Source organism: Triticum aestivum, chromosome 6D (genome assembly GCF_018294505.1).
Source record: "Triticum aestivum cultivar Chinese Spring chromosome 6D, IWGSC CS RefSeq v2.1, whole genome shotgun sequence".
Lineage (NCBI taxonomy): Eukaryota > Viridiplantae > Streptophyta > Magnoliopsida > Poales > Poaceae > Triticum > Triticum aestivum.
Window position 1 is genome coordinate 303,854,984 of NC_057811.1, and position 27,390 is coordinate 303,882,373.

General features: G+C 46.8%; 1 protein-coding gene across 1 annotated transcript in view; it reads left to right on the forward strand.

The window, feature by feature from the left end:
- LOC123142594 (uncharacterized) overlaps positions 1-27,390 on the forward strand; it is a 144,256-nt gene that overhangs the window by 71,875 nt on the left and 44,991 nt on the right. The window contains exon 9 of the mRNA XM_044561441.1: positions 10,947-10,959. Within this exon, the coding sequence (XP_044417376.1) occupies positions 10,947-10,959 (13 nt within the window). The remainder of the gene's footprint in view (positions 1-10,946; positions 10,960-27,390) is intronic.

A 27,390-nucleotide genomic window follows, 5' to 3' on the forward strand; every position in this document is an offset into this window, starting at 1 on the left:
CAGGCAAACGTCTGCCAACCGCGAGCCAGGGCTATGTTGCCCACGATGGAGACCTCGGTGACGACCCAAGAAGCCCTACTGCAGCAACCGTCCGCCTGCAGCCAGAACCCGCCTGGGCCAGAGGCTGGTAGCTCGTCGACGAAGAAGCGCGGAAGCTGAAGCTAGTTGCCGGCCGGGTTCTCCGACCAGACAATGAACTCCGGCAGCACCTCTGCCGAGTGGAAGCGCGGCCAGGGAGGCCGCGCAACCACGGCACGTCTCCCTTCATCGACGGGGCTGCCGCGACCGGAGTGACCCCTGCCAGGCGCAGCGCCCCCCCGGAGCGGGGGGGCGCGGTGGGGGTCGCGGTGTGCTTACGGGGACGGCCGCGTCCGCGCTTGGGCCCAGGGGAGCCGGGCCCCTCTCGGGGGGCATTCCCCTTTTCTGGGGCAGAGAACCTCTTCGACGGCGCCATTGCTACTAGCAGGGGAGCAAGGAGGAAGAAGCAAGCGGACTGGGAAGAGATGGGCGACGGGGGCTCTGCCCCCTCCCCATTTATAGCAAGAGAAGGCCAACCAGCGCCTCCCACGATCGCAGGTAATGATGGTTTTCCCTTGCATGTCGGAGGGACTTGTCAAGTCGGGCAGTTGCTGAGGCAGCGTGGGGAAGCGGAGACGCCCATGTCCAATCCACCGTCACGTGTCGACCAAGGCCGCAGGCTTTTGGGGCCCGCGGCGCTCCACACTTGACCTTTGGCTTCGCCTTGAAGCCAAGCCCGAGCACGCCTTGCGCCTGGGGGCTACTGTCGGCGTTCTGGGAACGGGGGTCCCCAGACTTGCCTGCCTGCGGCCCACGGCGTGGCTCTGCGTGTGGGCCCGTATGGCACATCTTCATCAACAAGGCGTTCAGGACCCTCGTGAGGGGCCAAGCCTCGCGAGGCAAATGACACAAGACCTCCTCAGGAGCGGCCTCAACAGGTTGGCTTGCGAGGAGCGGAGAGATCAAGGCAAGGCAAACCTCGCGAGGTTCTCGTGACGTGAGCCATGACGATCAAGATCAGGCGGGCGACAGGCGGGCGCATTGTCCTTGTTTCCCCTTTGGTGCTAAGGATGCAAGCGCAGGCGCGGAGTACCAAGGCGTCAAGCAAAGGTTTCCATATCGGTGCAACGAGACCAAGACCAGCAGGACGGCAAGACGGAGGTCACCATGGAGCCCAAAGCGGCGTCACCACCAGAGCCTTTTGCAGGCGAAGACCGCTTTTGTCAGGATAAGCTATACTAGTGGTCCCCTTTCAAATTGGCTGTTGTTGGCTCCCTTCCCGCTCAATATTTGGGGAGAGGACCAGGGCCTATATAAGTAGGACTAGCCACCACCGTAAAGGGGAGAGCGACTCATTCAGAGACGGATCAATCTGATCTCGAGCCAACCCTTAGTCACATAGAGCACAAGAACACCTCAACCTTAGGAGGCTGTTCTTCCCCTTGTACTGTTCATCCATAAGCCCAAGAGGCAATCCACCACCACCACACTAGATTAGGGTATTACACCACAACGGTGGCCCGAACAATATAAATCTTGTGTCTTTCGTGTTCTGCGTTGGTTGAGTTAGCCCTCAAGATCTTAGTGAAGCTAGGACGTGGATCGGTAGGGGGAGATCTTCGTGCGCACCCCAGTGTTCGAACCTTGTGGGTTTTGCTGGAACCCGTCATTCGACAAGACGACCATCAAGTTTAAGTGTTACAACTCAAAGAACCAAATGTATCAAAAGCGAGAGTTGTAAGCACTTGGCAAAAGTATAGCAAACACCCATATGGACCCGCTTGAAGTCTATCAACTCATATGCTTCTCACCCTTTTGTCAGTAAGGACCAAAAAGGTTTGAAGACATAGATCTTCTACTCGTTCCCATGAGGAGTAGGTGAAGCTGCAGGGTCGACGTTGGTGTCCGGTGGTGCAGAAGAACTTGGTGCAGTGTCAATACGCGGCGACGTTGTAGTTGGCGAAGTAGCATCATCTTCATCATCGATGTCTTTTGCATTGACAGTTGCCGCTGAGGATGAGTAGTGAGAGTCTTCGAGTAAGGGAGTCCGACGCAAGACAGCATTCCTGGGAGGAGTGGAATCAAATTTGAATCTCTGTGTGAAGCCATCTTGTTGAAAATCATCTTCAGAGCTCATGAATGTCAGACTCTTCCATGATCGCCGACAGGTTTCATGAGTGACAAATACATTCTTGGTGGCAAGGTTGCGAATGTGATTAACATCCACCAAGAGGCTTTGCATCTGATGCTTCAGCCCGTAATGATGCTTATCTTGTTTTTATGCAGGGCGACGAGAATCTCTCGGTCATTGAGAACACGAGAACGCTTCCGAGGCCTTTGAGCAATTGTGCTTTCAGTGGCTTCAGTATGGGCACGATGAGGTGCACGTGTATTTCCTGCCAAAGGATAAACACGAGTAGCAGCAAGAACTCCTTCAATGGGTTGAGTGAAACTTTGACGATCGACATTGTGAAGATAAATTGGCTCCTTGGCAGGCTCTGGGTATATGACTTCGACAGACATATCAACCTCTAGTAAGAAGATAATGTGGTTGCACACAGAGGGCTGATAATTGACAGCAGAGTGAAGCTTGATGAGGCACATTAGCCATGGAGCATAAAACTTCAGACCAAATAGATTAGAGGCAGATGCAGCCAATTGCCTTATGAAGAAGTCTTGAGCATTGAAGCTGATGCCATTGAAGATATAGAAGACCAATGTCTTTATTGCTCCTTCAAGCTTCACTGCAGGAGAATGTCCTTTGACACGCCATAGAGTTCGCCTGATGATATGATAAATAGTGCGGGGCAGATACTCTAGGTCTTCAACAAAGAATTCCTTTGGATATTCAGCGTCACGTGGAAGTGGCTTCATCATGCTCAGCATTTGGCTCTTGTTTGGCTCAGGCTTCTGGAAGATGCTCTCCAAAGCATTGCGGTGAAGCTAACAACCAGGTTATAGAGTTCACCTGTAGTGTGCAAGGCAGTGAGCTCAATAATATCAAGAGCTTTGGCTTCGTGGTGTACATTGCGTGTCATCCACTCAAGGACCCATGTCTTCGGATCCCTGTTGTAGCCGCGAATGTGAAGAGTTGCATAGAATTGCAGCAGAAGCTCTTCGTTCCAATTCTCTTTGTCAGTCACAAACTGTAGAAGGTAGCATCTCTGAAGCAGTGGAGGGCTTCTTCCAAGCAGGGCAGGCCAGCTATAGCTTCGCGGTCTAGACGCATATGGGGAAAGATGCGCCCTTGATCGTAAAGAACACAAGAATAGTAACTGCGCTGCTGATAGCTCCAGAACCGATCAGATGAAATTCTTGGCTTCGAGTATGGGTTCTTGGCGCTATCAAAGAAGGTGTTCTGTGCAATGAAGCCATTCACATTAAATGACCCTGGTGAAGTTGTTGTACCTGGAAACCTTGGCAGCCTAGGTTTTGGCTTCTGGACCTGAGGCCTGTGCTCCACATGATAGTCAAATTGAGGTCCGGGAGCAAGAGGAGGAACCAGAATAGGCCAACGAACTATGACAGGTAGGCCGCGATCAAATGCCAGCTCAATAGTGTGAGGCCTTGGAGGTGGTATAGGAGCATCGGCATTGACATGGGCTTCAAGTTGTACAATGGCTTCAGGTGCAATATTGGCTTCAGGTGCCACGTTCACTTCAGGCGCCACATTAGCTTCAGCCATGACAATGTCATTGGCTTCAGTAGTGTTGTTGGTGGCCGCTAATGTATTTTCAACCTCCACATGTGTGGCGGGAGGGTCTGGCACAGACTTGTTCTCCTCGAGAACAGCTTCTTGGTTGGTAGGTGGTGTGGCAACTCGCTCTTCTTCTTGACGGGGTTCTTCTGGGTCATCGGCTGATGCAGCCGGAATGTCTTCAGCAGCTTTGGCTTCAGACACAGAAATGTTCACAGTTGGAGTGGCGTCAGGAAACACTTGTCGTGCCACTGAGTTGTGGTGCTCTTATGCTTCTAGAACGCTCGACAAAGCGACTTGTGGCCTTAGTCCTTTGCGAAGCCTGCGGAATGCGGGCGACGCATTTGGAGAGGGAGTTCATTGGACCACATAGTCGTCATCGTCAAGTACCTGGGTGGTGACTTGAGGTGGTGGAGTGCTTGGTGATTCTTCTTGACGGGGGCAGTCTTGAGGGCGATCAGCCCATGAATCATCCTGAGCAATTGGCGTCAAAGGACGACCAATGCTGATGAGTTCGCTGTTCGTGAGAACAAGCGATGATACCAGTTGGTGCTCTATCTGAGGAAGGACTTCATCATCATCTACATTGTCCTGTGTACCAATGTTTTCAGCTGCGGTGGGGTCAACAGCTGGAATGTCTTCAGCTTCAGGAGCCTCTGTGAAAGCAGGCTCGTGAACTATTAACTGACGCTCTCGGTGTTCGGACACAGGACGAGCAACTGAGATTGGCTCGACGAGAAGGGGCTCTGTGGGAGTAGCCCGATCTTTCTTCGAAGACTTTGTCTTCCTCTTCTTGGTCTGTGGTGCATCATCAGCGGCGCTCTTGTTCTTGCGCTTTCTGGCTTCGGCCTCAGCTGCCCTTGTTTTCTTGAGCTCTGAAGCTACTGTGGGGACCTTAGGCTTCGAGCCTGTCATGCTGGCAGGGAAAACAATGCCAGCTGCTTCCTGCGCAGATGCTTCAGCTTGGGCCACAGCAGGCTTCTTCTTGGCAGCCATCTTGGGGTCGATGCCAGGACGCCCAAGTGCCTTGTGCTTCTCAGCTTCATTGTGAGCTTGAACACATTTTGCAGCGGAGAGCTTCATACGTTCTGTTGATCCTTTTGCTGCCTCACGTTTCTATTGAAACTGCTCTTTGAGGTCATGCAGCATCTGCTTGAAGTTTTGAACGTCAGCCACGTTGAGCTTGGCCATGTGATTCTTGAACTGAGCCTTCTCATAGTCGATTTTGTTCTTCAGTTCAACTATTTTCTGAGCCAGAGCCAGCTCATTTGCAATAGCACCATGGAAGGAGACACTGATGCCAATTGGAAGCTAAAGATCATTGATAACCCACAGGTATAGGGGACCGCAACAGTTTTCGAGGGTAGAGTATTCAACCCAAATTTATTAATTCGACACATGGGGAGCCAAAGAATATTCTCAAGTATTAGCAGTTGAGTTGTCAATTCAACCACACCTGGATAACTTAATATCTGCAGCAAAGTATTTAGTAGCAAAGTAACGTAGAACAAGAAAATGTATACTAGTGATTCGTGCGTCGGAAACTTTCCTCGTTTCCCCTACATCAATTGTATCAATAAACCCCTCCACATCGTTACTATGTGGTTCCTCTATGATACCTGGAAAGGGTAACTTGCAAACTCTACAGAATTCCTGGAGGGTCATCTCCTTATACTCATAATATAAATAAAAATCCACCGTAGGTGGTGACCTCCTAGAATGGAAATGAAAATTTTGCACAAAGGTATTGGTGAGTAATAGATACTGTTCTCGTTGGTCGCGGAGGAAGTCGGTGAGGCCTGCATTCTCAGCCAATTCATAAAAATCATCATAAATCCCGGCTGCCCTCAAGAAATCGTCACAAGGCTATTCACATGGCCGAACCTCCGCGGTACGAGGCAAATTATATTTGGGACTCTCTTCTTCTTCACTTTGCTTTTCCTTCGAGCTTCGGCTCGAAGAGCCCCTCAAAAATCTCTTCATCATTTTCTGAAAATTTCTGAAATTTTTAGTAACTTCAAATAAAAGTGAACCAAACTCAAAAAAATTGATAGCAACTACTCCAACAAGTGCCCAGAGCCTATATCATGCATTAGAACTACTTGGTACCATATAAATTTGACATGCAAGCTCAAGAACATGGTCACCTAGGCAGCACAAATTTGCAATGAATAAAGCACTAGAACAAAAACTAATTGGACCAATGGAGGAGTCACATACCAATGAACAATTCCCCAAAGCAGTTTCGTGAGAGGTGCTTTGAGCAAGGTGATCGAAAATCGCAGCAAAATGAGCTAGAACTCGTGCTTGAGCTGGTTGGTGATTTTTTTGGGAGGAAGAAGAAGTGTGTGGGTGCAGGAATAAGTGGAGGGGAGCCACCGTGGGTCCACGAGGAAGGGGGCGCGCCCAGGGGGGTGGGCGCGCCCTGGACCCTCGTGCCTAGGTACTTGCTCCGCCTGCTGTGTTCTCAATGCCAGATATTCTCAAATATTCTAGAAAAAATCATATTTCAATTTCAGGGTATTTGGAGAACTTTTATTTTTGGGGTATTTTTATATTGCACGGATAATTCAAAAAACAGACAGAAAATATTATTTTACTTCATTTCAACTAAATAACAGAAAGTAAAAGGAGGGTACAGAAGGTTGTGCTTTCTAACTTCATCCATCCCATGCTCATCAAAAGGAATCCACTAACAAGGTTGATCAGGTCTTGTGAACATACTCATTCCGAATTGCATGAAACCGGAGAATTTTCAAATAGCACGAAGTTACTTCAACGGGGATATGCACATCCCCAATAATAAGAATATCATATCTCTTTTTGACAATAGGAAGAGGAAATTCAAAACCTCCAATAATAACCGATGGAATTTTTCCAATAGAGTTTATACTATGAACTTGAGGTTGTTTCCTCGGAAAGTGTACCATATGCTCATTGCCATTAGCATGAAAAGTGACATTGCCTTTGTTGCAATCAATAACAGCCCCTGCAGTATTCAAAAAGGGTCTTCCAAGAATAATAGACATACTATCGTCCTCGTGAATATCAAGAATAACAAAGTCCGTTAAAATAGTAACATTTGCAACCACAACAAGCACATCCTCACAAATGCCGACAGGTATAGCAGTTGACTTATCAGCCATTTGCAAAGATATTTCAGTAGGTGTCAACTTGTTCAAGTCAAGTCTACGATATAAAGAGAGAGGCATAATACTAACACTGGCTCCAAGATCACATAAAGCAGTTTTAACATAATTTCTTTTAATGGCGCATGGTATAGTGGGTACTCCTGGATCTCCAAGTTTCTTTGGTATTCCACCCTTAAAAGTGTAATTAGCGAGCATGGCGGAAATTTTAGCTTCCGGTATCTTTTTTTATTAGTAACAATATCTTTCATATACTTGGCATAAGGGTTCATTTTGAGCATATCAGTTAATCGCATACGCAAAAAGATAGGTCTAATTATTTCAGCAAAGCGCTCAAAATCCTCATCATCCTTTTTCTTGGATGGTTTGGGAGGAAAGGGCATGGGTTTCTGAACCCATGGCTCTCTTTCTTTACCGTGCTTCCTAGCAACAAAGTCTCTCTTATCATAACGTTGATTCTTTGATTGTGGGTTATCAAGATCAACAGCAGGTTCAATTTCTACATCATTATCATTACTAGGTTGAGCATCAAAATGAACATCATGATTAATATTATCACTAGGTTCATGTTCATTACCAGATTGTATTTCAACATCTGAAATGGAAATATCATTAGGATTCTCAGGTGGTTCAGCAACAGGTTCACTAGATGCATGCAAAGTCCTATCATTTTTTCTTTTTCTTCTTTTTAGAAGAACTAGGTGCATCTAAATTATTTCTCTAAGAATCTTGCTCAATTCTCTTAGGATGGCCTTCAGGATACAAAGGTTCCTGAGTCATTCTACCAGTTCTAGTAGCCATTCTAACAGGAAAATCATTATTCTTAAAATTCAATTCATTGAGCAAATCATTCTGAGCCTTAAGTACTTGTTCTACTTGAGTGGTAACCATAGAAGCATGTTTACTAATGAGTTTAAGTTCACCTTTAACTCTAGACATATAATCACTGAAGTGTTCAATCATATAAGCATTGAGTTTTAATTGTCTACCAAAATAAGCATTAAAATCTTCTTGCTTAACCATAAAGTTATCAAACTCATCCAAACATTGGCTAGCAAGATTAGTAAGCGAGATTTCAACCTTTTCATATCTATAGAGGAAATTTACCTTTACTACCTGTGTCGGGTTATCAAGACCATGTGTTTCTTCAAAAGGCGGTAAATTAAGACCATGTATTTCTTCAATAGGGTGTAAATTCTTAACATCTTCAGCTTTTATACCTTTCTCTTTCATAGATTTCTTTGCCTCTTGCATATCTTCAGGACTGAGAAATAGAACACCCCTCTTCTTCGTAGTTGGCTTAGGAATAGGCTCAGGAATTGGCTCAGGAAGTGTCCAATTATTTTCATTGGTCAACATATTATTCAATAGAATTTTAGCTTCATCCGGTGTTCTTTCCCTGAAAACAGAACCAGCACAACTATCCAGGTGGTCTCTGGAAGCATCGGTTAGTCCATTATAAAAGATATCAAGTATTTCATTTTTCTTCAGAGGATGATCAGGCAAAGCATTAAGTAATTGGAGAAGCCTCCCCCAAGCTTGTGGGAGACTCTCTTCTTCAATTTGCACAAAATTATATATAACCCTTAAAGCAGCTTGTTTCTAATGAGCTGGGAAATATTTAGCAGAGAAGTAATAAATCATATCTTGGGGACTACGCACACAACCAGGATCAAGAGAATTAAACCATATCTTAGCATCACCCTTTAATGAGAACATAAATATTTTAAGGATATAATAGTAGCGAGATTTCTCATCATTAGTGAACAGGGTGGCTATATCATTTAATTTAGTAACATGTGCCACAATAGTTCCAGATTCATAACCATAGAAAGGATCAGATTCAACCAAAGTAATTATATCAGGGTCGACAGAGAATTCATAATCCTTATCAGTAACAAAGATAGGTGAATTAGCATAAGCAGGATGATATTTCATTCTAGCATTTAAAGTTTTTTGTTTAAGCTTAGCTAATCATTTCTTAAGATCACTTCTATCGTTGCAAGCAAGAAAGTCTCTAGCAGTTTCTTCATCCATAACACAGCCCTCAGGCACAACTGGTAATTCATATTTGTTGGGAGAGTCTTCATCATCACTTTCATCAATATTATAAGTTTCAATAATTTCATTCTCTCTAGCCCTAGCAAGTTGTTCATCAAGGAATTCACCAAGTGGCACAGTAGTATCAAGCATAGAAGTAGTTTCATCATAAGTATCATGCATAGCAGAAGTCGCATCATCAATAACATGCGACATATCAGAATTAATGGCAGAAGCAGGTTTAGGTGTCGCAAGCTTACTCAAAATAGAAGGTGAATCAAGTGCAGGGCTAGATGGCAGTTCCTTACCTCCCCTCATAGTTCAGGGATAAATTTTTGTCTTCTCGTCTTTCAAGTTCCTCATAGTAACCAACAGATATAAATCCCAAGTGACTCAAAGAATAGAGCTATGCTCCCCGGCAATGGCACCAGAAAATAGTCTTGATAACCCACAAGTATAGGGGATCGCAACCGTTTTCGAGGGTAGAGTATTCAACCCAAATTTATTGATTCGACACAAGGGGAGCCAAAGAATATTCACAAGTATTAGCAGTTGAGTTGTCAATTCAACCACACCTGGATAAGTTAATATCTGCAGCAAAGTATTTAGCAGCAAAGTAATATGATAGTAGTGGTAACGGTAGCAAAAGTAATATTTTTGGGTTTTGTAGTGATTGTAACAGTAGCAACGGAAAAGTAAATAAGCGAAGAACAATATGTGAAAAGCTCGTAGGTATTGGATCGGTGATGGAGAATTATGCCAGATGTGGTTCATCATGTAACAGTCATAACATAGGGTGACACAGAACTAGCTCCAATTCATCATTGTAATGTAGGCATGTATTCCGAATATAGTCATACGAGCTTATGGAAAAGAACTTGCATGCCATCTTTTGTCCTACCCTCCCGTGGCAGCGGGTCCTAATGGAAACTAAGGGATATTAAGGCCTCCTTTTAATAGAGTACCGGACCAAAGCATTAACACATACTGAATACATGAACTCCTCAAACTATGGTCATCACCGGGAGTGGTCCCGATTATTGTCACTTCGGGGTTGCCGGATCATAACACATAGTAGGTGGCTATAGACTTGCAAGATAGGATCAAGAACTCACATATATTCATGAAAACATAATAGGTTCAGATCTGAAATCATGGCACTTGGGCCTGTCACGACCGGTTTTTCAATAAAATATTTATTGAGAGACCAATCCCTTTTACGGACCAGTAAAGAAGAATTCCTTCTCACTGGTAGACAATATCTTGGTCACAGAAGAAAAAATACCAGGAGTACTGAATATAATACAAGGTTGAGTGGAGACTGCTCAACAATTTATTACATGAACGCCGATAAAACATAACGGCGGATAGGGTGGCATGACTACTAACTCACGATAACAATGGTGGTGGAAATATCACCGCGAAGTGGGTGATATGACTCCTGAAAACAACAGCTCTTCGAGCATCGGAGTGAGGCTCGAGGAGACTTATTGCGGGTGGCGGAAGCGTATCTAATACAAGTGACCAATATCCGGGATCGCACAGGACTGACTAGGACTCCTCTAGGCGTCGGACACACTATCAAACTCTTCATCCAAGAGATCGCCTTCGTCAACATCTGGCCAAATCAACAAGCCAGGTGAGTACTATGAAAGTACTCGCAAGACAGTTCGGACATAAGATATAACAAATGTAAACATGAAGCATATGAATAGATTAACAAGTGCGTTCAGACATAGAGATAATGATGCATGGGAAAATAACAGAGAAGTCGGGCGGTAGTCCTCCCGAAATCCCAAAATAAATACTGGGTGCCAAACGAGGGTCTAAATGACTCCTCGAGAGGAAACTGCAAGAATAATAATGCCGCAGTCGGGCGTCAGGGCGGCACCACATAAAGGGCTTATAAAAGGAAATAAAAGATAGTGCATGCCACAGTCGGACGTCTGAGCGACATCACATAAAGGGCTTATATCAAAAGTAAATAATCAATATGCCACAGTCGGACGTCTGAGCGACATCACATAAAGGGCTTATAACAGAAAATAAAAGACAGTGCGTGCCACAGTCGGACGGCTGAGCGACATCACATAAATGGCTCATATTGAAAGTAAGAGACAAACATGCCACAGTCGGACGTCTGAGCGACATCACATAAAGGGCTTATATTCATAACTTAGTAACTCATGAATCTTAAATCATATCAAGAGAATAATCAGGCATGAGATAAACAACCGGGTTAGTCCATCCACAGGAATAACGTTCAGCTAAGTTTACTACTCATGCTCACTTACCAGAAAGAAGAATATACCACGAGGTTACGACATAGACATGGATACGCTGATCACGTTACTGGACCATGGATAAGATGACTCGGAAGGATTTGACTCTGCAGAGTTTGTACTTTAACCACAGCCAACGGATTTCAGTAGTCACGGGGACTAGTTCCATTTACGGTGTTTTGGAAGAAACACATCTAACCAGTACACACTCATTCAACACTCCGAAGCCAGGAATCACCCTCGGCAACGTTCAAGAAAACCTTGAGACGGGGAGGCTACAACCTCGCGTAGCATGGGATCAAATTTCTATACGCGCGCTCTAAGGGGTGCCCCCCTCTCGGTCCCAACCGGAAACACCCATGCCCCCTGACCGGATGACTGGCTTTAATCCAGGGCCATGGAACCATCATCCCGGCCCCTTTGTTTGGTGTGTACACGGAAAGAGGTTACCAACTTACTAAACTGCATTCTGGCAGAAAACATGTGGTAGCACGGAAGGGGGAAGAACGACAACGTGACTCCGTCCACGTTAACGTCGGAATTTAACGGATGACGTAAGGCTGGCATGCTACAACAGTACCACCTTACTGCCCTTCATGTCACCACATGACTAGGCCATCTCTCATCAGAGATCACCGTAACTTTGGAACACACGGGTAGTTGCCTCACATGCAACGAGGTGCTCACCGATACTCGTATGCCGTGCACAACCTTTCACGCAATCATGCAAACACCTATCATATCAAAGGTTCAAACATGCTTGCCTGGTTCGGAGAAGTCGGAGTCTAGCTCGGCGAAGTTCGCGGCTCCGTCACCTCTTCCGGAACCTACGGTATAGCGAAAAAGCATACTAACGTGAAAACCAACGCGTGCATAAAAGTTATTCCAAATTTTTTCCAAATAAATCCCATAAAAAACTAGACAAAATTTTAAGACCGTCAGAAAAAGAATCACTCAAAAATCACTTTTTATTAAAAAGTTATAAGGGTTTCTGTCCAGGGACTCATCTGTAATGAAACAGAAAAGTTCCAGGGGTTTAACTGAGAAGACAGAAAACGGTTCGAATAGAAACGCGCAAGCCCACAGAGAAAACGTACTCTGCCCGAAGGCGCCAACAGAAAACGGTGAGCGGGGAAAGAAAGAGAGGCTGACGTGGGGGTCCACATGTCAGGTTTGAAAGATCTCGCCGGCACCCGAAGGCTGCGGTGGTCGCCGGCGTCGAACCACGGCGAGTGAGGGAGATTGGAGTGTACCAAGAGTATCAGCATGTCCTTCCGCGTCGGTGGGTGGTGGACTTGGGCGCCGGGGAGCACCACGTCGACGGCGACACTTTCTCCGGCGGACGGCGGCTCGGGCGATGGTGGGGAACTCCGATGGTGTGCTGCAAACTTCGAATTGAAGCGCGGGTCAGAAGGAGGGATGCACTAGAGAGCTACTGGCAAGAGATGGGAGGCAGAGGTGCACGCACGGGAGCGAATCAAGCTGGATCCCGTGGCGGGTCGCGGCGGCCGGAGTGGAGGAAGGAGACTTCCTCGGGGCTCTTCTAGTGGCTAGGCAGGGTCTTGGTGGAGTGTAGAGGTGGTGTGGGTACTAGCTGGAGCTCGGGGCCTCTATTTATAGTCGGCTCGAGGGGTGGCCGTGAACGGGGTTGCTCCGGCGAGCAATTACGGCAAGGCAGCGGCTTGGCAAGGAGTTTAGGTGGCCAGGCAGCATCAGTGAGGTGTACTGGTGCCGTTCCCCCGCTAATCCTGGTCGGTCTTGGCGTAATGGCGCCGGTCCACGGTGGGGTGGCCGCACGGGCACGACGGCGGCAGAGAGCGCGCTCCGCGCCCAGCGGTTCACGACGAGGGTGGCAGCGCGCACTGCGGAGTGGAAGACCACGCGGCGCTCTCCGGTGGCTTGGGCGGCGCTGGGTGGCGCCGTCTGCGCTGCGCCTCTCTCTGGCGGCCGCAAAGCCGCCGCTGGCGTCGGTCACGGGGCGGCGCACCTCCTCCAGCTCGTCGCCGAAGCCCGCAAGCATCCAGGCGCTCGTGCAGTGCAGAGGACAAGGGGGAGGGGACAGGAAACACGGCGACGCCGGGCACTGGCGAGATCAACAACAGACACTGAAGAAAACGACAGTGATTCAGCCACTGTTAACTGAATTTGACTGAACCTGATATTGACAGTGCTCTGAAGGTGTTCGATGAAATGATTAGGTATGAAGAAAATTTTTCCTGGAGCTGGGGCTTGGTGAGGTGACCATTCAATGCACCCAGAGGCTGCCTGATTTTACTCAGAATTTTTGGAGAAGGATTTGAATGAATTTCATCAAATTTGGCAAATCTGGTCCAAACTTGCAGCAAGTATAGTTTGAAAAATTTGAACTGGAGACCAGTGGATCTTCATGGATCTTGGTTGAGGGTTCAAAGGACTAGGAAGGGAAAAAGGTTTGGGGGCAAAAATCAAAGCAGAAAGAGTAGCTCCTTTGTAAACCTCCAATGATCAAGATATAAGGTAGAAATTGTTTTGATAAGAAATAAGTGGAAAATAAAAATATGGAGAGGTCCAACTTGCTGGATTTGAAGTAAATCATGATCCAAAGATAAGGAAAGGTTTATGAGAGTGGATATGCACTAAGGTCATGGCAAGAGAGATTTGTTGACAGTGGTAAAGGATTATTCCAAAAGCTATAGAGTATTTTCAAAGAAATTTTCAAAAGACATTTTTCCCAAGTGAAAAGCATTTTGGCTTGAGTCCAAAATAAAAAGAAAGAACCTCCAAGACCAAAAACAAGTCTTGGGTGAATCCAAATAAAACTCTTGCCATAAAAAAATTATTTTGAAAGGGAGGGTTCTTTTGAAGAAAAATTTTAAATCACCTCCCTCAAGTCAAGTAAATTTTTTGAAAAATCCAAATGAAATTTTAGGTGTCACAACACCTACCCCCTTAGGAAAAATCTCGTCCTAGAGATTTCAGCTGATCCTCGAATAGATATGGATATTCTTCCTGAAGAAAATCTTCCCTTTCCCATGTTGCTTCATCCTCAGTGTGGTTGCTCCACTGAACTCTGAAAAATTTGGTCGTTTTCTGACGGGTCCTCCGTTCAGACACTCCCAGTATCTTTACTGGCCGCTTTCTGCAGGTGAGATCTGGTTGTACATCAATGCCCTCATGAGATACATGCTTCTCCGGGTTACTCACACATTTTCTCAATTGTGAGACGTGGAATACGTCAGGGACGTCTGACAGCTCCTTGGGTAAGTCTAGTTTGTAGGCCACTGTGCCTCTTTGTGCCTCTATACAAAATGGTCCGATAAATCTCGGGGCTAGCTTCCCCTTAATTTTGAACCGTTGCAGGCCCCTCATAGGAGACACTCGTAGGTATACGGAATCACCGGGTTCAAAGCTGACCTCACGATGTTTTTGATCGTAGTAGCTCTTTTGTCGGCTCTGCGCTGTCTTGAGTCTGTCCCTGATCTGCTTAACTTTCTCCTCGGCCTCTTTAAGCATGTCTGGGCCGAAGATACGGCTGTCACCTGTTTCTGACCAATTCAGTGGGGTACGACACCTCCGCCCGTACAATGCTTCAAAGGGTGCCATTTGCAAGCTGGCTTGGTAACTGTTGTTGTAAGCAAACTCGGCATACGGCAAACTCTCTTCCCAACTGGACCCATAGGTGAGCACACAGGCTCTCAGCATATCCTCTAGGATTTGGTTCACACGTTCCGTTTGTCCATCAGTCTGAGGGTGGTACGCTGTACTGAAAGCTAGCTGCGTGCCCAGAGCTTGTTGCAGGTGATCCCAAAATTTGGAGACAAATTGTGTGCCTCGGTCGGATATTATAGTCTTTGGGACTCCATGCAAACAAACTATACGGGAGAGATAAAGTTTGGCCAGTCTTTGTGTGAAGTAGGTAGTCTTCACGGGAATGAAATGAGCAACCTTGGTTAGTCGGTCTGTGATGACCCATATGGCGTCATTTCCACGTTGTGATCGGGGTAGTCCGACGATGAAGTCCATTCCTATTTCATCCCATTTCCACTCCGGTATCCTGTTTGGCTGGAGTAGCCCTGCTGGCTTTTGATGCTCGGCCTTGATGCGCTGACATGAATCGCAACAAGCAATAAATGCGGCTATATCCCTTTTCATACCGTGCCACCAAAATCTTTCCTGAATGTCTTTGTACATTTTGGTTCCTCCAGGATGGATCGAGTATGGAGCGGTGTGGCTTTCGGTTAGGATTTGTTGCTTGAGTTCCTCAATCTTAGGTACGCAAAGTCTGTCTCCGTACCATAATATTCCTTCACTGTCTGTGACGAACTCTGAAGCCTTACCAGGGTTCATTTTCTTCTTTATACCTTCGATGCTGGGATGTCCCTGTTGAGCCTTCTTAATTTGTTCCACTAGGGTGGGTTGTATCTCCAGATTTGATACGGTGCCCTCAGAGACTAACACCATGTTGAGCCTAATGAACTCTTGCTGAAACTCAGGCCTCAAGTTTTGCGGACCGTCGTTGTCCGGGCTGGGGTTTCGACTAAGGGCATCAGCCACTACATTTGCTTTCCCTGGATGGTAGTGAATGCCGACATCATAGTCCTTGACCAATTCCAACCAGCGTCGTTGGCGTAAATTTAGCTCTGGCTGTGTGAAAATATATTTGAGGCTCTTATGGTCCGTATATATTTCACAGCGATTTCCCAATAGAAAGTGCCTCCACTCCTTGAGTGCATGTATGACTGCTGCTAGCTCCAAGTCATGTGTTGGGTAATTTTCCTCATGTTTTCGCAGCTGCCTGGAGGCATACGCGACAACTTTGCCATCCTGCATTAGTACACATCCGAGGCCTTTTCGGGACGCGTCACAATATACTTCAAAACTCTTGTGTATGTCTGGCACGGTTAATACCGGTGCGGTTGTTAGCTTCTTCTTAAGTTCTTGGAAGCTTCTCTCGCATGCTTCCGTCCATACAAATTTCTTGTCTTTCTTGAGCAACTGTGTTATTGGTTTTGCCACAGTGGAGAATCCTTCAATAAATCTTCTGTAATATCCGGCCATTCCCAGGAAACTCCGCACATCTGTAACGTTGGCGGGTGGCTTCCAGTCAAGTATGGCTTTGACTTTTTCTTGGTCTACGGCCACACCTTCTTGGTTCAATATATGGCCTAGGAAACCAACCTGCCTTAGCCAAAACTCACACTTGCTAAATTTGGCGTACGACTGATGTTTCCTTAATTCTCCCAAAACAATTCTAAGATGCTCAGCATGCTCTTCTGGTGTCCTTGAGTATACCAGAATATCGTCGATGAACACCACAACAAATTTGTCCATGAATTTCATGAACACTTTGTTCATGAGGTGGACGAAATATGCGGGGGCGTTTGGTTAGACCAAAAGGCATCACTGTGAATTCATATAATCCGTATCTGGAGGTGAATGCTGTTTTAGGGATATCTTCTGTCCGTACTTTCAATTGATGATATCCCGATCTCAAATCAATTTTTGAGAACACCTTGGCTTGTGCGAGCTGGTCAAATAAATCATTTATCCGTGGCATCGGATATTTGTTTTTGATGGTGACCATATTGAGAGCTCGATAGTCTATACACAGTCTCAGTGTCCCATCCTTTTTCTTGGCGAACAACACTGGCGAACCCCATGGTGAGGAGCTAGCTCGAATAAATCCTTTGTCCAATAATTCCTTTATCTGCTTCTTCAACTCCACCAATTCTGAGGGTGCCATTCTATAAGGTTTCTTATAGATGGGAGCGGTGCCAGGTGCTAGTTCGATGCTGAATTCTATCTCTCGGTCTGGTGGCATGCCTGGCAGTTCTTCAGGAAATACGTCAGGAAACTCGCATACCACTGGAACTTTTCTCAGTTCTGAAATGTCCACTTTGTTCAGTTTTGGTTGCCGTGACCGTGGCCTTTCTTGAGCTGTAACCTTTATTGTCTTGCCATGATGGTGAGTGAGAATCACGGTCCGATTGAAACAGTCAATGAATCCTTTGTTGGTGGTTAACCAGTCCATCCCTAAAATGACATCCAGTCCTTTATTTTCCAACACGATGAGATTTGCTTGGAACTGTAGTCCTTCGAACTCAATGATTACTCCTTGGCAGTAACTCTGAGCGATTTGCTTATTCCGGGGGACTTGATGATCATAGATTTTTCCAAGGGAAGTATCGGAAAACCATGTTGCAAAACAAAACTCTTCGAAACGAACGAATGGGAAGCTCTAGAATCAAACAAAACCGTGGCAGGTACTGTTGACAGGGAACGTACCGAGCACGATGTCTGGGGCATTCTGCGCTTCTTCCCTGGTCACATGGTTCAGGTGACCCTTCCTGTGGTTGTTGTTGGGATTGAAATTGTTGTGCTTGGGGGGTGGATTATTCCCACCATTGTTTGGCTTGGGGGCCGAGTTCCTCGGCTTTGGGCATTTTTTAGCATAGTGCCCTTCTTCACCACAAGCATAGCAGGTGACCCCTGGACGGTACGTGAACTCCTTGTACCTGGCATGAAACTGTCTGACGGGCCTTAGATCAGTAGTCGCTGATTTCCTTGCTTCTGTCCTTGGAACCTTAGTCTTGCTTCGGTTGTTGCGAGCAAGAGTCGTCTTGTCCCTCTTTCGCTTACGGAGATCTTTCAGACTACGACGCTTATTCTCCAAGGTAATGGCCTTGTCAACCAGAGTTTTAAAATCCGGGAAAGTGTGTACAACCAGTTGGCATTTTAGTGCCGGTGCCAGGCCGTCCAGGAATTTTTCCATCTTCCTGTTCTCTGTCATGTGCTCGTCGTAGGCATAACGAGATAGCTGGGTAAACTGACCGTTGTATTCTGTTACTGACATGCCTCTTTGCTTGAGATCGTCAAATTCTCTCTTCTTGATTTTTATGATGCTCCTGGGGATGTGTGCCCCATGAAAGCCTTCCTTGAATTCTTCCCAGGTGATGTTGTGTTCACTGGGATGCATGTGTAGGAAGTTCTCCCACCATGCTGCAGCTGCTCCAGTAAGGTAGTGTGGTGCATAAAGCACCTTCTCATTATCTGAGCACTGAGCAATAATCAGCTTCCTCTCGATATCACGAAGCCAGTCATCGGCTTCCAGCGGCCTATCAGTGTGAGCAAAAGTTGAAGGGCGAGTCTTCTGTAACTCAGATAACTTGGAATGTGGTTGATAGGGTTCACGGTGGTTTCCCATATTGATGATGTGATTCATCATCTCTTGGTGCTGTTGCTGGCTTTGTTCGAAGAGACGGCATACTTGAGACAAGGCTGCTTCGCTGTCTTGTTGACTGGACTGTCCCTGAGTGAAGTTGTTGCTAGTCTGTGTCCCATAAACTTCTTCTGGCTGATTGGGCATGGAGCGAGTCCACGGGCGAGACATTTTTCCAGTCTGGGGTATTATTTTGCAAAACCCATGAGAAGAACTGTGTGGCACAAGGAAAATCTTGCAAAGGCAACAATTTAAAAGACCTCAAGGTTTTCAAGAAAACATGAACGATTTTGCACGGAGAAGAACTGCTTAGCATATATCTTACACGCGAAAAGCAAACACACGATACAACACTCAGGATGTGCGTACACAATCCTGACATGTTATTTAGACTAGCATACTCCTCCAGAAAGCAGCGAACACACTAATACAAACTAGCGTACAGATAAAACACATCATACAAGCAGACAAAACGCACGGCTACTCGGCGCTCTCAGTCGGAGATGGTGACGATGTCCTTCCCCTTGCCGAGGGCAAGACTCAGCAGTGCAGGAGATTCAACCTCCACCTCCTCTCTAGCTGGCTCCTGGCGCGTAACACTGCGCTACGGTGATGGCGCGTGGGCGACAGGTGGTAGTGCGGGTGCGGCAGGCGGTTCAGCTCTGACTGGAGTAGGAGCGATGACTCTGTCGAACTCCTCAGTTGTAGGAAGACGGCGAGTAGTGGCCAAAACGGCCGGTGCATAAGAGGCTGAAGACGAGACGAATGTCAGAGGCGGTGCTGTGAGGAGAAGCTCCTTCCTGCTGGCAGGACCGCCCTGGACTAAGTCCATGCGGGCAGCCACAAGATCGTCCATGAGGTTGTCGAAAGACTCCTCCAGAGCCTTGAGATACTCCACAACCATCTCGGTGGCTTCATCTCGTTCTCCCCGATGGCAGGCGAATGCATAGTGACAAGTATGTGGCACATGGCATGGGAGGTAGCGGTAGCGACGAGTCTTCATCATAGGGAGGATGTCCCGAAGACGAGCTATCGCCTCACGGGCAGCCATCTGCATGGCATGCCTCTCTGTAGGCATGGCCCTTCCCACAAAACGGAAGTGGCGAGATGCAGAACGTCCTCCCTTGAATTGCACCACGGCTTGGTGCATAGACACGTCGTCGCTGAGCTTGTGCTGATAAAGCGTGAACTCCGGACGAGTCGCTGGCCCGATCGCGAGCTTGGTGATGGAGACGAGGAGTTTGACAAACCCCCCGGGCACGTTCGTGAACACTCGAGTCTCACGGCTGCTGCCAACCATCTACAAAAGTAGGCAAAAATTCTGAGTAGTCATGTCATAAATTTATGATGACCAACAGAAAATAGCTACAATTGCAAAATGCTGAAAAAGCACAAAAGACGCTAATAACCGATTAGCGATCGCACCTAGTGGCTTCCTACAGTCAGCCTGGCTCTAATACCAAGCTTGTCACGACCGGTTTTTCAATAAAATATTTATTGAGAGACCAATCCCTTTTACGGACCAGTAAAGAAGGATTCCTTCTCACTGGTAGACAATATCTTGGCCACAGAAGAAAAAATATCAGGAGTGCTGAATATAATACAAGGTTGAGTGGAGACTGCTCAACAATTTATTACATGAACGCCGATAAAACATAACGGCGGATAGGGTGGCATGACTAATAACTCACGATAACAACGGTGGTGGAAATATCACCGCGAAGTGGGTGATATGACTCCTGAAAACTACAGCTCTTCGAGCGTCGGAGTGAGGCTCGAGGAGACTTATTGCGGGTGGCGGAAGCGTATCTAATACAAGTGACCAATATCTGGGATCGCACAGGACTGACTGGGACTCCTCTAGGCGTCGGACGCACTATCAAACTCTTCATCCAAGAGATCGCCTTCGTCAACATCTGGCCAAATCAACAAGCCAGGTGAGTACTATGAAAGTACTCGCAAGACAGTTCGGACATAAGATATAACAAATGTAAACATGAAGCATATGAATAGATTAACAAGTGCGTTCAGACATAGAGATAATGATGCATGGAAAAATAACAGAGAAGTCGGGCGGTAGTCCTCCCGAAATCCCAAAATAAATACTGGGTGCCAAACGAGGGTCTGAATGACTCCTCGAGAGGAAACTGCAAGAATAATAATGCCGTAGTCGGGCGTCAGGGCGGCACCACATAAAGGGCTTATAAAAGGAAATAAAAGATAGTGCATGCCACAGTCGAACGTCTGAGCGACATCACATAAAGGGCTTATATCAAAAGTAAATAATCAATATGCCACAGTCGGACGTCTGAGCGACATCCCATAAAGGGCTTATAACAGAAAATAAAAGACAGTGCGTGCCACAGTCGGACGTCTGAGCGACATCACATAAAGGGCTCATATTGAAAGTAAGAGACAAACATGCCACAGTCGGACATCTGAGCGACATCACATAAAGGGCTTATATTCATAACTTAGTAACTCATGAATCTTAAATCATATCAAGAGAATAATCAGACATGAGATAAACAACCGGGTTAGTCCATCCACAGGAATAACGTTCAGCTAAGTTTACTACTCATGCTCGCTTACCGGAAAGAAGAATATACCACGAGGTTACGACATAGACATGGATACGCTGATCACGTTACTGGACCATGGATACGATGACTCGGAAGGATTTGACTCTGCAGAGTTTGTACTTTAACCATAGCCAACGGATTTCAGTAGTCACGGGGACTAGTTCCGTTTATGGTGTTTTGGAAGAAACACATCTAACCAGTACACACCCACTCAACATTCCGAAGCCAGGAATCACCCTCGGCAACGTTCAAGAAAACCTTGAGACGGGGAGGCTACAACCTCGCGTAGCATGGGATCAAATTTCTATACACGCGCTCTAAGGGGTGCCCCCCTCTCGGTCCCAACCGGAAACACCCATGCCCCCTGACCGGATGACTGGCTTTAATCCAGGGCCATGGAACCATCATCCCGGCCCCTCTGTTTGGTGTGTACACGGAAAGAGGTTACCAACTTACTAAACCGCATTCTGGCAGAAAACATGTGGTAGCACGAAAGGGGGAAGAACGACAACGTGACTCCGTCCACGTTAACGTCGGAATTTAACGGATGACGTAAGGCTGGCATGCTACAACAGTACCACCTTACTGCCCTTCATCTCACCACATGCCTAGGCCATCTCTCATCAGAGATCACCGTAACTTTGGAACACATGGGTAGTTGCCTCACATGCAACGAGGTGCTCACCGATACTCGTATGCCATGCACAACCTTTCACGCAATCATGCAAACACCTATCATATCAAAGGTTCAAACATGCTTGCCTGGTTCGGAGAAGTCGGAGTCTAGCTCGGCGAAGTTCGCGGCTCCGTCACCTCTTCCGGAACCTACGGTATAGCGAAAAAAGCATACTAACGTGAAAACCAACGCGTGCATAAAAGTTGTTCCAAAAACAAATTTCAAATAAATCCCATAAAAAACTAGACAAAATTTTAAGACCGTCAAAAAAAGAATCACTCAAAAATCACTTTTTATTAAAAAGTTATAAGGGTTTCTGTCCAGGGACTCATCTGTAATGAAACAGAAAAGTTCCAGGGGTTTAACTGAGAAGACAGAAAACGGTTCGAATAGAAACGCGCAAGCCCACAGAGAAAACGTACTCTGCCCGAAGGCGCCAACAGAAAACGGTTCACGGGGAAAGAAAGAGAGGCTGACGTGGGGGGTCCACATGTCAGGTTTGAAAGACCTCGCCGGCGCCCGAAGGCTGCGGTGGTCGCCGGCGTCGAACCGTAGCAAGTCAGGGAGATTGGAGTGTACCAAGAGTATCAGCGTGTCCTTCCGCGTCGGTGGGTGGTGTACTTGGGCGTCGGGGAGCACCATGTCGACGGCAACACTTTCTCCGGCGAACGGCGGCTCGGGCGATGGTTGGGAACTCCGGTGGTGTGCTGCAAACTTCGAATTGAAGCGCGGGTCAGAAGGAGGGATGCACTAGAGAGCTATTGGCAAGAGATGGGAGGCAGAGGTGCACGCACGGGAGCGAATCGAGCTGGATCCCGTGGCGGGTCGCGGCGGCCGGAGTTGAGGAAGGAGACTTCCTCGGGGCTCTTCAAGTGGCTAGGCAGGGTCTTGCTGGAGTGTAGAGGTGGTGTGGGTACTAGCTGGAGCTCGGGGCCTCTATTTATAGGCGGCTCGAGGGGTGGCCGTGAACGGGGTTGCTCCGGCGAGCAATTACGGCGAGGCAGCGGCTTGGCAAGGAGTTTAGGTGGCCAGGCAGCATCAGTGAGGTGTACTGGTGCCGTTCCCCCGCTAATCCTGGTCGGTCTTGGCGTAATGGCGCCGGTCCACGGTGGGGTGGCCACACGGGCACGACGGCGGCAGAGAGCGCGCTCCGCGCCCAGCGGTTCACGACGAGGGTGGCATCGCGCACTGGGGACTGGAAGACCACGCGGCGCTCTCCGGTGGCTTGGGCGACGCTGGGTGGCGCCGTCTGCGCTGCGCCTCTCTCTGGCGGCCGCAAAGCCGCCGCTGGCGTCGGTCACGGGGCGGCGCACCTCCTCCAGCTCGTCGCCGACGCCCGCAAGCATCTAGGCGCTCGTGCGGTGCAGAGGACAAGGGGGAGGGGACAGGAAACACGGCGACGCCGGGCACTGGCGAGATCGACAACAGACACTGAAGAAAACGACAGTGATTCAGCCACTGTTAACTGAATTTGACTGAACCTGATATTGACAGTGCTCTGAAGGTGTTCGATGAAATGATTAGGTATGAAGAAAAATTTTCCTGGAGCTGGGGCTTGGTGAGGTGACCACTCAATGCACCCAGAGGCTGCCTGATTTTACTCAGAATTTTTGGAGAAGGATTTGAATGAATTTCATCAAATTTGGCAAATCTGGTCCAAACTTGCAGCAAGTATAGTTTGAAAAATTTGAACTGGAGACCAGTGGATCTTCATGGATCTTGGTTGAGGGTTCAAAGGACTAGGAAGGGAAAAAGGTTTGGGGGCAAAAATCAAAGCAGAAAGAGTAGCTCCTTTGTAAACCTCCAATGATCAAGATATAAGGTAGAAATTGTTTTGATAAGAAATAAGTGGAAAATAAAAATATGGAGAGGTCCAACTTGCTGGATTTGAAGTAAATCATGATCCAAAGATAAGGAAAGGTTTATGAGAGTGGATCTGCACTAAGGTCATGGCAAGAGAGATTTGTTGAAAGTGGTAAAGGATTATTCCAAAAGCTATAGAGTATTTTCAAAGAAATTTTCAAAAGACATTTTTCCCAAGTGAAAAGCATTTTGGCTTGAGTCCAAAATAAAAAGCAAGAACCTCCAAGACCAAAAACAAGTCTTGGGTGAATCCAAATAAAACTCTTGCCATAAAAAAATATTTTGAAAGGGAGGGTTCTTTTGAAGAAAAATTTTAAATCACCTCCCTCAAGTCAAGTAAAAAATTTGAAAAATCCAAATGAAATTTTAGGTGTCACAGGGCCCTAGTGACAAGCATTAGGCATAGCAAAGTCATAGCAACATCAATCTCAGAACATAGTGGATACTAGGGATCAAAACCTAACAAAACTAACTCGATTACATGATAGATCTCATCCAACCCATCACCGTCCAGCAAGACTACGATGGAATTACTCACACACGGCAGTGAGCATCATGAAATTGGTGACGGAGGATGGTTGATGATGAGGACAGCGACGGATTCCCCTCTCCGGAGCCCCGAACGGACTCCAGATCAGCCCTCCCGAGAGAGTTTAGGGCTTGGCGGCGGCTCCGTATCGTAAAACGTGATGAATCCTTCTCTCTGATTTTTTTCTCCCCGAACATGAATATATGGAGTTAGAGTTGAGGTCGGTGGAGCTCAAGGGGGCCCACAAGGCTGGGGGCGCACCCAGGTGGGGCAGGCGCGCCTAGGGGGGCACGCGCGCCCCCACCCTCGTGGAAAGGTGGACGCCCCCCTGACGTGGATTCTTCTTCCAATATTTTTTATTATTTCCAAAAATAATCTCCGGGAAGTTTCGGGTCATTCCGAGAACTTTTGTTTCTGCACATAAATAACACCATGGCAATTCTGCTGAAAACAGCGTCAGTCCGGGTTAGTTCCATTCGAATCATGTAAGTTAGAGTCCAAAACAAGGGAAAAAGTGTTTGGAAAAGTAGATACGACGGAGACGTATCAATCATCGATGCCGAGGCTCGGATTTTCAAACCACTCATCAATGAAGTTATTCAAGATGTCCACGTTGAAGTGGGGCAGATCGTTGAAGATCTCCGCCTCTTGCTTGCTCTTTATCAGCAGCTCGAGAGCATCATCACCAAGATCTTCATCACTTGACAGATCAATGGCTTCATTCTCGTTCCTCAGAACGGCAGCTGGGGTCAGTGCTTGACCAGAGCTTTGGATGGGCTTCTTCTTCTTCTCGGTCTTCTTGGAGATGCGAGAGAGATCTTCAGACTGCACATTGGATGCAGGAGGTGCAGTAGCCAGTGGCTTCGCACGCAAAGCTTTAGGTGCAGCAGAGGGCTTTGAAGCCTTTGGTTTCTTCTGCTTCTGTCGCTTGGGTGGAGCAGGCGCTTCATCAGAATCAGCGTCGTCTGCAGAGTGCTCCACGGCTACCCCCTGAACAACAATGTGTGTGATGAGACCTTCGAGGTTGTAGAAGGGCCCGATAACATTCGGTTCAGCTTCACGTGTGCCATCAGCCCGAGGAGCAGATGGACCGGGATTGAAGTCGAGTCCAAATGCTTTCTTGTTCTTTATAGCAGAATCCTTGGCAAACTTGTAGTTGCGCTTGAATAGATTGTCGTCCCGACACCATAACAGAGAAGATGGGTCGATATTAGCAGGCTGAGGTCCACGGACCATGCAAGGGTAGAAGCCTTGAGCAATGGCTTCGGACTTGGAATTGGGTTGAAGATTTTTGTATAATATATCTCCCCAAGGTCGTTCGATGGCATTCTTCTTAGCATACTCAGCTGTGACGAATCTGTATTTGTACCATTCCTGTGCCCAATATCTTCAAATCCACTGGATTCGAGTCTTGCGTTCACCATAGGTTTCTTCTGGGTCAGTCTTGTACATTTCATACAAATCAGGTGGCAAATCTTTGGATGTATTCCCACGGCGCTGCATGCCGCCCTTTCTTGCTGACTTTTAAGTGGCCATATAGTTCAACCTGGATGGCTTCAGAACTTGCAAAGGCTTCCGTCTGCTGGCCAGACAAGAACTGGCTTCGGGAGAATTGATGTGACGCTGTAAGAATTCTGCAAATGAATGCAGACTATGAGAACCAAGGCATTCTCCCATGGGCATGTACCTGTGACAGCATTAGAGATGCGAGGGAATGGGAAGAGGTCATATGCATTCTCAGAAGATTTTGAAGATAAATCAGTTTGAAGACATTGACCTCATAGCGCGAAGACATTCACTTATATGTTGAGAGTTGGTTCCAGATTTGTACGAATCCAAGAATAGGTACAAGTGAGGAATCTAACTTGTTGTGAAGCATAAGTGAATATACTAGGCAGAGTATGAGATGGAGAAATAGGATAGATTCAATTTTGTAGGCATAGAAACTACTTTTGGTAAGGAAGGATGAATCTATCGGATCAAAAAGACAGTAAAAAGGAGGTTTTATTTACCACACGAAGAACTGCTAGACAGAGTTGAGTAGGAGGCCGAGCAGTTCAATCTTCCGTGCCCTAACTTGGCGATGGAAGACACCTACGGCGACAGTGGAGGAAACAAGGTCCGCGGCCGGCGTGAGGACGGCGTCGGTGAGGTCGCGGCAGCTAAGCGCTTCGTCGCGGGCGTCGTCGGGAGCTAGTGGTGGCGCTAGGGTTTGTGCGAGGTGGAGAGGTGGAAGAAGTATTTTGACCGCGATTAGATGTGTATTTATAAGCAAAGGAACAACATAGCGCAATTACGCAGGTGCCCCTGGCGGTTCACATCTGAAGGACATGTGGCAAACATGCAACACATTGGAAGTTGTTCCATGTTCCCACGCACGCCTGGACTGTCGGGTGGTCGTTCCAGCTTCTCCGGGTTTCAGGCAATAAGGATATAGCATTTAAAACAGATCCAATTTTTGTCTCTGTATCTTCTGCTGACAAGGCCGCAGAGAAGACATTCGACGGTTCCAATAGAATGCATATGATTTGGATAGATAGAATTTGAGGTAGAAGCATAGAAGAGGTTAGGGTCCGATCACATTCACTTAGTCCAAACGATTCAAACAAGAAGACATAGCTATAAGTGAATGCTGTAGAGGACAGAACACAAATATATGTATATATATCTGAGTAAGACCAAGTCAACAAAGTGAAGATCAACATGAAGACAAATCAATGTTGAAGATAAATCAAATGCGAAGACTTAGCAAATGTAACGCCAAATGAAACACTCCAAACAAAAGTTTGGTGGTGGCGTTACCCACCGTATAGGAAGTATTAGACCCAGACACGGCGTACAATTATCGTGGCGCTCCGAAGTCAAATTCCGCATTAATGTATTCACACTTAGAGTGTATGTCTTCATTGATTGAAGATATACATTACTTCGTGTGTTGCACATCTAAGTCATCAATATGCATAAGTGTTAGGATGTGTGTCCAATCACAGGACATTTGAGGATTCTAAGATATTTAGCTCACACCGCAACTTGCAAAACCTTTTCTCATCCAAGGGCTTTGTGAAGATATCTGCCAATTGCTCTTCAGTGTTGATGTGAATGATATCAATATCTTCCTTCATGACATGATTTTGAGAAAGTGATGACGAATTTCAATGTGCTTTGTCTTCGAGTGCTGAACTGGGTTGTTGGCAATCTTGATGGCACTTTCATTGTCGCAGTAGAGTGGTACTTGCTTCAGATGGATGCAATAGTCCTTGAGTGTTTGCTTCATCCATAGAAGCTGAGCGCAGCAAGATCCAGCAGCAGTGTATTCAGATTCAACAGTGGAGAGAGATACTGTCATGGTATTCTCA